The 14,171-nt window shown below is 39.7% G+C and overlaps 2 protein-coding genes across 3 annotated transcripts; both read left to right on the top strand.

Annotated features, from left to right (window-relative positions):
* Positions 1 to 666: 666 nt before the first annotated feature.
* On the top strand, positions 667 to 4,486 carry LOC308129892 (protein lifeguard 2-like). The gene is made up of 10 exons (XM_080496008.1): positions 667 to 736; positions 851 to 915; positions 997 to 1,050; positions 1,125 to 1,175; positions 1,271 to 1,310; positions 1,489 to 1,526; positions 1,813 to 1,900; positions 2,033 to 2,128; positions 3,246 to 3,299; positions 3,386 to 4,486. Exons 1-10 carry the CDS (start codon positions 680 to 682, stop codon positions 3,533 to 3,535), a joined length of 693 nt encoding a protein of 230 aa, XP_080352134.1. The 5' UTR covers positions 667 to 679; the 3' UTR covers positions 3,536 to 4,486.
* A 1,450-nt stretch (positions 4,487 to 5,936) lies between these two features.
* On the top strand, positions 5,937 to 12,769 carry senp1 (SUMO specific peptidase 1). Of its 2 annotated transcripts, none has more exons than XM_080497211.1 (18): positions 5,937 to 6,499; positions 6,674 to 6,732; positions 6,816 to 6,994; positions 7,084 to 7,159; positions 8,184 to 8,337; positions 8,453 to 8,597; positions 8,696 to 8,814; positions 8,995 to 9,269; positions 9,383 to 9,446; positions 9,579 to 9,617; positions 9,708 to 9,792; positions 9,883 to 10,023; positions 10,181 to 10,312; positions 10,392 to 10,595; positions 10,671 to 10,750; positions 10,835 to 10,919; positions 11,476 to 11,571; positions 11,652 to 12,769. In XM_080497211.1, the coding sequence occupies exons 1-18, from the start codon at positions 6,369 to 6,371 to the stop codon at positions 11,712 to 11,714; spliced, it is 2,127 nt and encodes a 708-aa protein (XP_080353337.1). In that variant the 5' UTR covers positions 5,937 to 6,368; the 3' UTR covers positions 11,715 to 12,769. The 2 variants fall into 2 exon arrangements, with proteins under 2 accessions (XP_080353337.1, XP_080353336.1); XM_080497210.1 differs by having other exon boundaries at positions 8,145 to 8,337.
* The last annotated feature ends 1,402 nt before the right edge of the window (positions 12,770 to 14,171 follow it).

The raw sequence follows: 14,171 nt of genomic DNA, 5'->3' as shown, positions 1-14,171 counted from the left end.
AGTACCGTTCCCAGAATTCTTAAAAGTTGCTCAAATCAGTGTTGCACAGTGCAGTAAGTACTGCACTTTGCAAATCACCTAAAAATAATTCTGAAATATATGAATTATTTAAATATTGTTGTCACCTATTTTATTTTTGAAAACTTTTTTGACACAGGGGAGTCAAACAGAAGACCCGTGAGCCAATACGCCATTCAAAAAACCTGAAATGCATGAAAAAAAACAAAAACCTTTTATTCGACCACAAATAAAGGGCTGATAGATGTATTTATTCACTTATTTTTGTCTGTTCAGCTGTCGGTTGCAAACAAGACCACAAGTGGTTCGACCAGTGGTGAGGCTTTGGTGTCACCAGCTCCTCCCAGCTATGAAGAAGCTACTGCAGGTATTATTATGTGTCATTCCTGCGTATTGGAGTGTGTTTGGTCTCTGTTCTAGTGTTGAAATGACCCACGTCAGGTGTACCAAACATGCAGGTCTCACAGCTAATGGGAGACGTCACTTGCTGTTCTTCAGTGTAACATTACAGTTGACATTTCCTTTGTTATCCTGACCCTTTGCAGAGACAGATTAAAGCCATTTGCAAATGAGGAAGACTCCCAATTTTACAACCCCAGTGAAAATATCTTACGTGAATGTGTTTTCAGGGGTCAGTGCTCCTTGCTATGACGATGCTGAGATGCTCACAGAGTTCAACTGGGATGACCGTAACATCCGGAGGGTCTTCATCCGGAAGGTATTGATCACTTTATCAACCGCGTTGTGAACGGTTGATGTGTGAATGACTTGAAAGAACCATTGTTACGTACAGTATGTCACAATCCACATATTCCACCCTACTTTCTTTAAGGTGTACGCCATCTTGATGGTCCAGCTTTTGGTCACTCTTGCTATTGTGGCTCTGTTCACTTTCTGGTGAGTGTAACTGTAACATTTTACATTTTTGAACAGTGACATTAGTAATAGAGTGTTCTAACTACTTGCTGTGTTTCTCAGTGACCCTGTGAAGGACTACATCCAGTCTAATCCCGGCTGGTACTGGGCCTCATAGTAAGCCACAAGTTTAACCAGAAACCCTGATGGACGTTACGCTGGCCTCAGCTCATATTTCTGTTGTTTTACAGCGCTGTGTTCTTTGTCACTTACCTGGTCCTATCCTGCTGCTCTGCACCGAGGTGAGGTCAACATTTATTAAAAAACCAAATAAAGACAACATGAAGTGAATAAAAGTGAAAAATCCTCATGAAATATTTTTTGCTTGTTTGTCCAGGAGACAGTTCCCGTGGAATCTGATTCTGCTCGCCATCTTTGTCAGTACAACAAACACACACGGAATATTAATGTGCTGCTCATGTGGACGTTTTCTGATATAAATGAGCAGTATTTTCCAATAAATCTTCAAATAATGATGAGAAATCCACATATTAGTCTTACTTTGTTCCTATAGTCCTTTACTTCAATAAATAACTGCACTATAATCTGTTTCAGACCCTCTCACTCTCCTACATGACCGGGATGTTGTCCAGGTACTTTTCATGTACATACTGTTTTATAAAATGTATTTGGATAGCAGCTATATTTTTGTTGCATCCTGCTTGTTTGAATTCATATTCTTTAATAGTGGCTTGTTGAACAACTCAATTACAGATAAACATATCAAAAAGCGGTTGCAGATTTGTTACCAAGTCCACCACAGGAGAGAAGGAGTTTTTACTTAAAACTCTGTAGATTTTGTCTGTACATAGTCTGTCCATGGGTTACAGCAAATGTGTGGCCAATATCACTTTTCATTATTATTTATTGTTCTATTAGCTACTATAACACCAAGTCAGTGGTGATGTGTCTGGGCATCACAGCAGCAGTCTGTCTCCTGGTCACCGTCTTCAGCTTTCAAACCAAGGTCAGTCAAATGGAAGCAGTATCATCCTGCACCTTGTTCAGATGTTACATACATTGCATGACCGGGTGGTTAAGAATGTTTTAAATCTCATTGAATTACAAATGTTTAACTGGGGGTTATGTCTCCATACAGCTGGATGTGACCTCGTGTCAAGGTGTGCTCTTCGTCTTCTGCATGGTGATGCTCATCTCTGGACTGGTGCTGGCTTTTGTTCTGCCATTTCAATATGTAAGTGCCATCAGTGGGCCTTAATTTCACTATTTATATCTCAGGTCCATTAGGATCTTACGATAAGTAGGGATTAAAACTACTATCCCACATAGCAAGTCATTCAATTAAATTTAATTTGCATTGATTTTTTTTTGTCATATCCAATAAATGTTCAAAAACTTCAAAGATGTCAGCCATCTGAAATAGATACACAGGAAAATGCAGTTAACCACAAGTAATTAAAGGATTTTTTTTCTTTAATATTGTGAAATGCTTTTATCTATCTTTTAACTGCCCATTCATTTTATATAGTTAAGCAGTTACAATTATATTGATAGTTGAATGACACTAGAACAAATGTAACATGTGCAAAGTTATTGTTAGGTTGTATTAGATAGTCCCAAAATATTTTTTCATTAGCTTCATAAAAGAAACATTTAAGATAAACTTGACTAAAGTGGCTACTGGATTCAGATTAATCTGTACTTTTATTGTAAATCCTATTTAATGAACTCATAAGGCAACAAATATGTCACATGAGACAGTCACAAACTCGGCTTTTAACTTATTATATAATTTATTATTATTTATATATTTAGTTTGCCAGTTGAATTGTGAGAATTTCAGATGTGGAATGAGCAGTGAAAATATTTTATTCAAGTGAAACTACTGTTAAAATGCTTTAATTGTACATAATTACAGGTAAAAGAACAAATATGAGTTACTTAACAACATTTAAATGCATTGCCAGTGTCTGCATTTAAATATCTACATTTAAAGCAAATTTTTCAAACAGTTTATGAAATTCACACAAGGGTAACATGTTTTGTAAATAATTGCGAATATAAAGGAAGAATTGGTCCTTTAAAAAATGTACTTTGTTGCAACAAAAGTGCAGATCAAAAGATTTAAACATGCATTCGATCTGTGGGTGTATTAAGTTGCAACTTCTAATTTTAAAAGTAACAAAACAATGTAAATTTTGCTTATTCATGAGTAAAATCACATCCTTGGAAACAAATACCAAAATACAGTGATGTGACTATTTGTTATTTCCATGTACATAAACCCTCATTTATTGATCCACAAACGAGAACCACTTTTGATTTTTAAAAAAAAGCCTTTTTCTACTCAGGTGCCCTGGTTGGACGCGACATATGCAGTGTTGGGCGCCATACTGTTCACTATGGTAAGAGCACCGACTCAGCCAATGACAAGCAGAAAGGATGATCAAGATTAAAAACCTGAATGTTTGTGTTTCGTCATCTTGTGCAGTTTTTGGCGTTTGACACCCAGCTGCTCCTGGGGAACAAGGAATACGCTATGAGTCCAGAGGAATACGTCTTTGCCACTCTCAACATCTACCTGGACGTCATCTACATCTTCTCCTTCTTCCTCCAAATCTTTGGAACAAAACAGGAGTAAAACTGATTGGTTGCTACACAAATGTAGGAATTTAGGCAGGCGTGAGCGTCTTTAAATGTTGCCGATTGTGGTGAGAGTGCTTCCAGTAACAACAAAACCATTAAATTTTTTTTCACCTGAAACTGATGATGCCATGAATACGCCTACAAGTACGTGTCTATGAACGCTTGTCAGTAGTCACACTTTAAGATGTCTGAAACCGTTTCCTTCCCTCTAGCATGAATATCAAACTAACTTTACCAAACTCTCTGTGATCTTCGTTCTGTTAATGCAGATGGCACATTTTGTCCACAACATGCTCTGTGGATGTGTAAAGTCCATGCTTGCATATACATTCACATATCTCCCACAAACAGCCCTGCTCTTCAGGAGGTAGATGATCTACAACACGTTATGCATGAATTAAAGAAAAAAAAAAAGTCTATGCCAATGCAGTCATTCCACCTGGGGACCATCGCTGCGTATCATGTTTTAGAGACGGATAGCACAAATTTAACTTTGAAATAGCATTTTACCCGCATGTGTGTTTACATATTCAATGTTGTCTAACTCCAGTAAATTACAAACAAAAAAAAAATCCTCTGATGTGTTAAAAAGTTTGAGAGTGATGTTTTTCTGGATATCCAATGACAATCTGAAAATATGATTTATTCAATCTGGATTTTCTAGTGTGAAATAATGACACTTATTCACTGTATTCCATAAAGTCAGTATGAAGGCTTAACATTGACGACATGACTGTGAGTATGACACACTTGGACATAAACCTGTTGTAGCTGATTGCAGTCATGAATGGGTATTCTGTATTTACTATAACCAGTCATTGACTGTTGTCATTTGTACCGTTTGATTTGACTGAATACACTCATCCAGTCAGTTTGGTGACAAATAGTAAATATATAAATGTGCCATAGAGTCATGGATTTATTGTAATTTTTTGATAAAAGTTGCATTTACAATAAGGTTAAAAAGACTATATTTCCTGACATTTCAAGTTTATTTTTTTTTACAAGAGAATGATATATTTCAGAAAGTATGCAAAATAAAAAAGAAGAGTTTAATGCTTGAACATCAGTCTTCTTAAGTGGCCTTGGGTTTGTTTGATTGAAATTGATTGAATTGTGTCGTTTTAAGAGCTCCACTCATTTCATTGATGAATTGCTGTTTGTGTGTCAACTGAATAAAGAGTGAATGTGTATGAGTGCACTCGCAGGGTTTTTGTGTCTTAATGCTTCTGGTATCTCTGCACAAGCACCTCATTTACTGTCTGCAATTCATGTTATCCATTCATCCACCTTCTACGACTTGCAGCTGACACTTGAAGCTCATCAGTCCATCACGCACACTCACACAAATATATTTTGTACACAAGTCGAATATGGTAAGAGAATAATACTGTTGATTTTGGTATTGTTCTGCACATTATTACTGTGGGAGGGAAGTGGAGTAATCAGAGTAAATCAACCCACTGGAGGTACATGTATACACAAAGCACATTCACGTAACTGTGCAAACAGGCCGTCTCTCAAAATGAGAAGAGCGCCACGGCAGATGCTGATAGACAGCCTACAACAAGCCAAACAACTCAAAAAGACTGCTTGAAGCTTTTATGCTGAAACATTGAGGCTCGTTTATGTCGTGTTTCAAAGATCAGGAGAAATTGTATCCAACACAGAGATCAGTGCAAGCATATCTTTAACAGTTAAATTGTCTCTCTTGCTCTAATTATAATTTTATAAAAATGTAATCATTGTTTTGAGGGGTCCACCGCATTATTATAGTTGTTTAAACAACTCCACAAAAGATCCCAAAGCTCTTCAACACAACATGCGTTATCTAAACTCTACAGACTCTTTTTTTTAATAATTATTTTATATAACACCACAAAGTGAACAAATACAGAACATCACACAAAAAACAAACAAATAAAAAATAACCTAAAACAAAGCAAAGACAATACAAAACGAAGATATTTTTTTTTTTTATCACTTAATCAATAATAGCAAACAATACAATAAAATGCCTACCTGCAACTCTCAAACCCTTTTCTTTACATTTGTGGTAAATACAGTATACAGTATTGTGTTTACAGTATAGTCTACAATACCATGTTACCACGATTCCTAATACGGGGCTGGAATGACTACTGACAGTTTGAACATCTACTTGACATCAAATGTGATGGAGATTTAATTTTGAATCAAAAGTAGACTATACAGAAATTAATAAACAATCGAAGTTTCTGTACAAGGGTGAAGTTAAACACTTTTCGCCGCTCTGACACAAGCCAATGAGCGGAGGTCATACTTGAATCCACAGCGTCCTTTCATCCAATCACAGAGCGCCATGGATCCAGGTCTGGTTCAGCCATGTTGTGGTTTTGAATGAGGAAGAAGCGGGAGATGTTATTCTTCAACGAGTTTATTTGCCATTTAGAGGAACGTTGAGTAAATATAAACGATTCCGGGTGAGACTCAACATGATATCCAATTTTCCGACCGCGTTGGTTGCGACTTATCGCATTCCTGCAGGAATTTAAACATACTTCCACAAATTAGCCACGCGGCTAACAGCTCGTGCTAGCTGGGTAGTTAGCCTGGCGTGCCAGCTAGGCTGCTAGTTAACTCTGAGCTAACGAGTTAACGGTTTGCTGCGTTTGTGGATGAGTCAAAAAATTACTAAATGTGAAGACTGTTAGCTTTTTAAACGGGCGGAGCTGATCTACCTCAGTCGAATGAAGCACACGGGTCGTGGTTTGGGTTGACTGGATTAAAAGCAGCCGTTCCGATTTATCTCTAATCCAGGCGGCCGTTACTTCAGGAACTTTATAGTCATGTTGAATAAAATCTACGAATGGTTAGAGACGAGCTTTGCAAACCTTCGCAACGAGGCACCGGCGGAGGAACAGCCACCAGCACACCGGCCACCTATAGACGGCCACAGGAGGAAAAGATCGATTGGATGGTACGAGCTGGGAGAATTTTAATCCAGGGATGTTTATAAAAAGACGCGGAATTGTTGTGACTTCATGTTTGTTTAGCCAGTGGTCACAACATTTGCAGTTTGACTCGTCGTTTATTGAATTTGATCTCGGATGACAAAACGGGTACAACCAAATCCTCTTTTTGTCCTTTTAAGTTTGGAAGATGGACATGACACCGTTCGGGATGGCATGGCCATCAAGAAATCACGAATGGGTAAGAGCAAAGTATTACCTCTATCCTTTTGTCCTTGTAGTTGACTTGGTGTTGCTCTTATTGATGGTTTGACGTTTCTGCAGGAGATCTCATTGACACAGTCAAGAGCGCAGCTGAAGGGGTCAAAAGTCACAGTTCCAGTGTGGCCACATGGATGAGGAACGTGAGCCCGACTTTAAGGAATATTCTGCCTCAGTCCTCTGATTTGCCACCTGGAGATCCTCAGCCATCAACATCAGCATCAGTCTGGAGAGGAAGCCCGGTAAGACATGTGTTTATAGAAAGCATAACTGTTATTCTCTTCATAACTTTATACTTTTATTTATATTGCACATGTATATCTTGTGAAAGATTGTCACCAGAAACTCCCTGAATGAGACATTTGCTGCTCCCTCGACAACTCTTGAGTGGAAAACATCCAAATCAGGTACCATAATTATCTAAATCATCACACTGGTTAAACACTAATATACACCTTGAGTTGCAATCTTACCTGTGTTTGTCTGTGGTTGTAGTTATCAACTTGTGAAATTAGTCATACTGGTAACTGTGTTCCTGTGGCGTATTTGTGAACGCTGGTGTAAACCACACATGCTAAAAGTGTTTTGGAAAGTAGATCTTTGTTTGGTACTGTTTCATTGACGTTAAAACATTCACACACATACATTTAAATGCTTCCTGACTCACTGACTTCTTGGTGTTTGTTTTCTTATGTTTGTGCATTGCCTGATTGTGCTATAATTTGATAATTGTACTTGTTGATGTAACTTGTTTATGGTGCATTCATTTAGTATTTTAACTTTGTCAGTTAATATTTGGCTTACCTCAGTCAAATAATGGTTTGAAATGTAAAAAACAAAGTCTAAATTCAATAACCAAACATAATTTTGGTTCACTATAAAGCATTTCTTGCAACTCTGTGTGTGTATAGATTACTGAGGTTGTTGCTAACTTCTTTCTTTGCTGATAACAAAATACTGGCATGATAATTTAACACAGTCACACATTAAAACCAACCCACACCAGTGCTGTAGTGGCAGAATCCAGTATTTATTTTGTTACAGCGTTCTTATTTCGAGTTCCAGTCCTTCAGGCTTGAAATATAAAAGAGTAGCGCAAGAAGTAATTTACTCTCAAGCCTCTGGTTCCTCTTTGTCTGTTTCATCTGTTTTCATGAAATACAGTTCAGGGCCATGATATTATTGTAACAATGTCTCAAATAGACACTCGTTTTGCTATTGCATTAGTGTTGGCACAAATTTGGAGCAGAATAGTAGAAAATTCAGACATTTCAGTAGCTAAGCACTGTTTGATGAGTTACAAGGTTTTTGTGTTTTCATGTTGTTGGAGTATAAACACATCTGAACATAAATGTCTGACTTAAGTTTCTTTTCTATTATGTGCAATTCAAGAGTGGCTGCGTAATGAGAAGTCTTTTCTGGGATCCAAAGTCTGCAGGCGACAAGTGTGCATGAGTCCTGCACATCACGAGGTGCCAAAGACAAATGGTCACTCAGTCAACTTGCCATCCTCCATCACTCCCAAGCTACATCCCTCTCCGCGGCTCGGCAGGCCGCTCAACTTCCGATCACATGGTGCTCTAAGGTATTTTTCTTTTCTTGGTTTTTACTGCAGAAAAATGTCTTCCGTCAAAGTTTATCGTTGTATCACGGAAGCTGCGGTCAGTGAATTGTTCTTGAATATCACCCCGTGTTTACAGTTTGTCCGGTGGGACCGGCACAACCAGCAGCTCCTGCACCAGCATGTATGAGAAGACCTTTCCCATTAAAGTGGTGCAGAGCCCGACACACAGCACTTCGTCGGGCCGCCCACACAGGACCAGGTCCCGCTGCACAGCAGAGGAGGTCAGACACCAGGACATCACAGCACCATGTTGTGAGTCATTTGACGCACGACTTTGTCAGTTAATGTCGCTGTTCTCCTTTTTTTGGGGGGGTCTCAGTCTGTCCGTGAAGAGGAGAAGGAGGTCTACAGGCAGCTTCTGACCATGGTTTCTGCTGGTCAGTCGTCTTTTCTTCACAATGGCAACTCACACACCATCATGAGGTCACACAGAGATTTGTAAGTATTTAGAATGTGGCAAACTCTTTTCCTTTTTCATAATCGTAATTTAAAATAGCAGTTTTGATGCTATTTGATAGACATAGGATCAACTAGTCATAGCGTCATTCATGTGATTTGATGGTTTGTATTTATCAAACCGCTCCAATAACTTCAACTCTTCTATTGTTTTCCCGTCAGCACCAGTTTCTTGACCACCAGCCGTCGACTGCTGCAGTTACCTTCTCCGACCGCTTCGGTAGGAGGCACTTCAGAGGAACCCAGCAGCCCCACAAGCCCCAGAGGGGTTTCCAGTCAGAGCTCCAGCAACCTTCCCAGTCCAGTGGGCGCACCCAGCAAACCCGGGATCCTGACGTGGCCTCTGGACTCGGAGCTCAGCTCCAGCAAAGCAGCCGCTCACAAGTTGGCTCCTTCCCCTCTGCAGGATAATTCATCTCAGGACACGCAGTCATCAGGTCGAATACCTTCACATGAACTCCATGGGGCGTTTAGACAGTGTGAAATCACACAATATTGGTATTTTCCCAAATTTCTTGCTGGGTTGTAATCTACGTTTGTTTTCTCGCAGCCCATGATGGCGACTCTGTAATTATTGTAAATGAGCAGAAAGCTAAAGAGCAGGATGCCTCCAGGTCAGTGTTTTTGCGTGTACAATTGTTTTGTTTGAAAAGTAATCTGATTATACCTTTCACAAGCATAGTAAGTGTGAAAAGACAATGACTGAGTTAATTACTCTCGGTTGTGTTTTTCTCATGTGTTGTCAGTGTGCCATGTTTCCATGCTGAGCTATGGATTAAAGAATTGTAAGTATTGTTTAAATCAATATCCATCAAAGCCCATAATTGATGTGGTTTCACCAGTATAACGTGAGTAATTGTTTTGGGTCCTTATAGGACAAGTATGTATGACTCTCGTGCGAGAGAACGACGGAGACAAATAGAAGAGCAGGAAGTTTTGGCTGCACAGCTGCTCCGACAGGTGAGTGTCCCTCCCACCAAAACCCCCCCCTTCATTCACCTTCTGGTAGTTTTATCATCCGATGATTTAAAAATCATTTCTGGTTCCCAGCGTCTGTCGGATGAGGAGCAACGTAGTCCGGACGTGGAGGTCCACATCCGAGTTCCTTTGGAAAAGGAGGTTCCCTTGACTCCGTTGATTGAAGAACCGAAGCCTTCAGAGGAGAAACCAGAATTCCCAACATTCACAGAGGTGTGGCCGTGAATACACAAGTTGTTGCTATTTAATTTGTTTGTGCCTCATAAGAAATGTATCTCACAAATCTGAAAAATAAAAAAATGTCCGGCAAAGTGCTTAAAAAAAAGACCCGTGTGTAGACGGAGCTTCATGTCTGACGCTGTCTCTGCAGGAGATGGAGCTTGAAGTGAACAAGGTGCTGCGAGGCGGAAATCCACACGAAGTCCTGAGTGAAGGTTTTGGCCTCAGCCTCACTCGTAAAGACCTGCAGACCCTCAGCAACCTCAACTGGCTCAACGACGAGGTGAGTCGGATCTCTCCCGAGTTCTCAGCGGCCAACCCGTCACAAGCAGTTGGTTCACCGTCGTCATTGAACTTCACAGGTGATCAACTTTTACATGAACCTGCTTGTGGAGCGCAGCAAAGAGCCCAGCCGGCCGTCGGTCAACACCTTCAACACGTTCTTCTACCCCAAGCTGCGGAGCAGCGGCTACTCTGCAGTCCGCCGCTGGACCAAGAAGATGGACATCTTTGCGAAAGACATCCTGCTGATCCCCGTCCACCTGGGGGTTCACTGGTGTCTCGCTGTAAGTTCCCCCCGATGCTGCTTGTGGACGAAACGGTCTTCTGGTTTCTCATCTAACCGCAGCTCTTCCTCTCAGGTGGTGGACTTCCGTAAAAAGGCTGTCATGTACTTTGACTCGATGGGGAATAATAACGACCAGGCGTGCAACGTATTGCTGTAAGTGTCTGTATTCTACCAGCCTCCTTGAAACAGATCTGCGTTGGTCTGATTCACTAATTTTCAAAGTGTTTGTGTTTCCAGTGATTACTTGGAACAGGAGAGCAAGGACAAAAAGGGCAAAAACCTCAACATCTCAGGCTGGACTCTGCACAGCAAGACACGCAATGTAAGTTCAACACAGCTTTGAGTGGATGGTTGTATTGTTTTTCTGGGTTGTTGAGCTCGCCGTGTTCAGGATTTCCTCTTTATCAAGTTTGTTTGAGCTTTAACATTCAGACTCTTGGAGATTGTGGTTCTTCATCCTTGTCAGTTTTTCCACTTTTGCCGCTTTTCCACTAGTTCCTCCTCAGCTCTACTGGACTTGACTCTACTCGGTATTGACACTTTTCCCCTACGTGTTAGTTCCCATTATCAGGTACTTTTGTGGTATCTGCTCGACCCAGGTTCCTAGCCAGCTAAAGCGAGTAGAAAATGTGAAATCGGCAGACGGCAGACCGCTAATTGGCCTGCGCGTCACGGGACAGATGTCTCAGGAGAGCATCTCGTTCGCCTCATTTAAAAAATGTTTTAACCTTAACCTGATCACAACACAGTAGTTAAATTGAGTGAATCACATTATTGATCAAAATGTCCTGTTTGAGCAGTCAACAATAAGCACTCTGATGCCTTGTGTCCATATTTTCACAGCCCTTAACTTCTAATAACATCTGCACTCCTTTTAGGAAATCCCTCAGCAGATGAACGGCAGCGACTGCGGGATGTTCACCTGCAAATACGCCGACTACATCACCAGAGACAAGCAGATCACCTTCACACAGGTATTCAGAAAACCTCGACACGAAACCCTGGGAGTCACTGTGGGAATTGTTTTCTAAATGTCCTCTTCTCTTTGTGACAGAGAAACATGCCGTACTTCAGGAAAAGGATGGTTTGGGAGCTTGTGAATCACGTGCTGTTGTGATGAAACTGTAAAGTTTCCCAGGAGTCCTCCGTGCGGGAAAGACTTTGACCTCAGCAGTCGGGGACCAGCTCTGCCCGCCTCCATCCGCCAGCGTCGTTCAGGACGTTGTTGCAGCAGCACTCACTGCCTCCCAGACTTCTCCAGCCGTTTCCTTCGTTTTTCTATCGCCCAGCCAAAAACTTCTTCGAAATCTCATTTGTACTCGCTTATAAGTCGCACTCTGAGGTGCTCTTGTGTTTCATGGCTTTGTGTTTACATGAGTAGTATTTTTTTTTTTTGTCATTTTGTTTTGTTTCTGTCAAACCAACACATTCTGATCTCACCCAGAGGGTTTGGGGTCTGTTACATATGCAAAACTTGCAATCTGACATCAAGTTTGAAATCTCTTTAAAAGTGGACACAGAGCTATTTGTCCTCTGAAAGGGCTGCAGCGAGCGACAAATGTTCCAATGTGACCAGTTAATCAGTTTAATATTTAAACAAGTCTTAATCAAAAGTTAATTTGATGTCTTATCTACAGTTTTGTTACAAATTGAGTTGCACAACAGGCGTTATGAATAAATGAAGTTTATTTCTTTGGTTAACGGAACAAAGTCTTAAAAGTGCTGCTCCTTTTTGTTCTTTGTTAAGTTGATTGACAATTTTACAGCTTTGTTGTGAAGTAGAACTTTTTTCAAAATAATTATTTTCAAAAATGTGATTAAAATGCTCAAAAGCCTTCACATGTGCCTCAGAGTATGATTTATAAATAAAAACAGAATGTAGTCTTTAACGGTTGCACCCGAACAGGGTTAATGCGTTTTGCAGGTCTTATCCATTAAAACTGGTAAGATTGTAAATTAAAGGGTCAAAGTCTATTTTATGTATTTCAGAATTGTTTTTTTTTTTTTTGTTCAACAGTACTTTTGGGGGGCATATTCAGTATATTTTGAACTTTGTACATATGAAACATATACAACCAACAATGTAATATACTTTTGTTTTTTTAAGCAAAAAAAACAATTTTTTCCTATCTATTTTATCTAGATCCAAGTCAGTTTTAGAAATAAATTCTCATGTATTGTGAAATGTGTTTGTTTTACCTCGACAACTGTTTGATATGAAACTGTCACGTTTGATATCTTGATAAAACATGAGAATCAACGAGTCTTGGTATTATTTTAAATAAATCGATTACAAGATAAAAACCCATGCTAAGAAATTAAAAAAAAAGACATCACAGTGGAAAAAAGAACATTTATTTTTTTTTAAAAGGCAAGTTCAAAATGAAAAAAGGTTTAATAGCTGTGGGGTTTTTTTTTGTTTTGTTTTTTCTTGTCTTTCTTTTGGCTCTGAAGGAAACAAAAGACCATGGCACAAACACTGTGAGGAGAGGATGTTTGATGCACGAAACAAATGTCAAATTTATGACTTGATGACCTTCAGCTGACGGGTTTGGAAATCATTAGCAGCATGTTATTTAGACTGAACAGAACCATTCGTCTTCAGTATTTTGGAGTCACACAATGACAATGGAACACGAGACAGGTGGTGATTAAAAGTCTGAGCATTTCTTTCCTTTAGAAATGTGTGTTCAGAGTATTTTTTTGACGGAACGACTCCAGTCAGAGGTCAAGTTCAACCGAGGAGCACATCACAAGAGAGATCAAAGGCATTTTCTGTGAAGTTTGATTCTTGTTTCACGGTTCACAAGAGGAAAGCTGCTTTTAGTACTCGGTAAAAACGAATACTGAGCCAACAGAGCAGCAAAATGACTTGGGGAGAGTTCTGTATCTGCATCTCAAAATGCATGAAACTTCCTGGTAATTACATGTTCATACTAACATGTAAGATGTTTTGTGAATTCTGCACGGACCTGTTAAAGTCTGTATCATTACTTCCACCTCAGTCAGACCTCTCAATGTTTTGACAGATTTGGGCGTGCCTTTATTTGCCCTCAGTCTGGACTCGGGCTCATTTTTTGCCAATCCTGCTAACTTCTTGTCATGCTAAATTTAAAAACAAGTGTGCACTAATGCAGTGTCACTGAAGCGTTACTAAAATTGTAGATCTGAAGGTAAGAGTGAGTCTGCCTGCCAGTCATCAAAGAGGGTAAAAAAAACCCCAGAATTTCAAATCTAGAAAAATGTACAAGTCGTCAGTACTCAGACACCCAAGTATCCACCAAAATCTCATTACAGACTCACAAATTGAGACACACAAGTGTGCTGTAGCAACCCATAACAAACTGGAAGAGATGGAAAAGTGTATCACAACAACAACAAAAAAAAAACAACAAAACAAGCTGAAGGTGTAAAAAGAAAACATTCTCCACAGAAAAAAAAAATCTTTTTTTTTCTCTCTCTCAGTACATTTCCTACGTAACAATAACAACCACATTTTGGTATGAAACGGTTCCCTTTTAACGCAGCAGTTCAACCGACGAGAATAGAAGACAAAAGAACGGTGAAAAGTGAA

The sequence above is a fragment of the Blennius ocellaris genome (genome assembly GCF_963422515.1).
Source record: "Blennius ocellaris genome assembly, chromosome: 5".
In the NCBI taxonomy this organism is placed as follows: domain Eukaryota; kingdom Metazoa; phylum Chordata; class Actinopteri; order Blenniiformes; family Blenniidae; genus Blennius; species Blennius ocellaris.
This window is presented reverse-complemented; position numbering and strand designations above follow the sequence as displayed.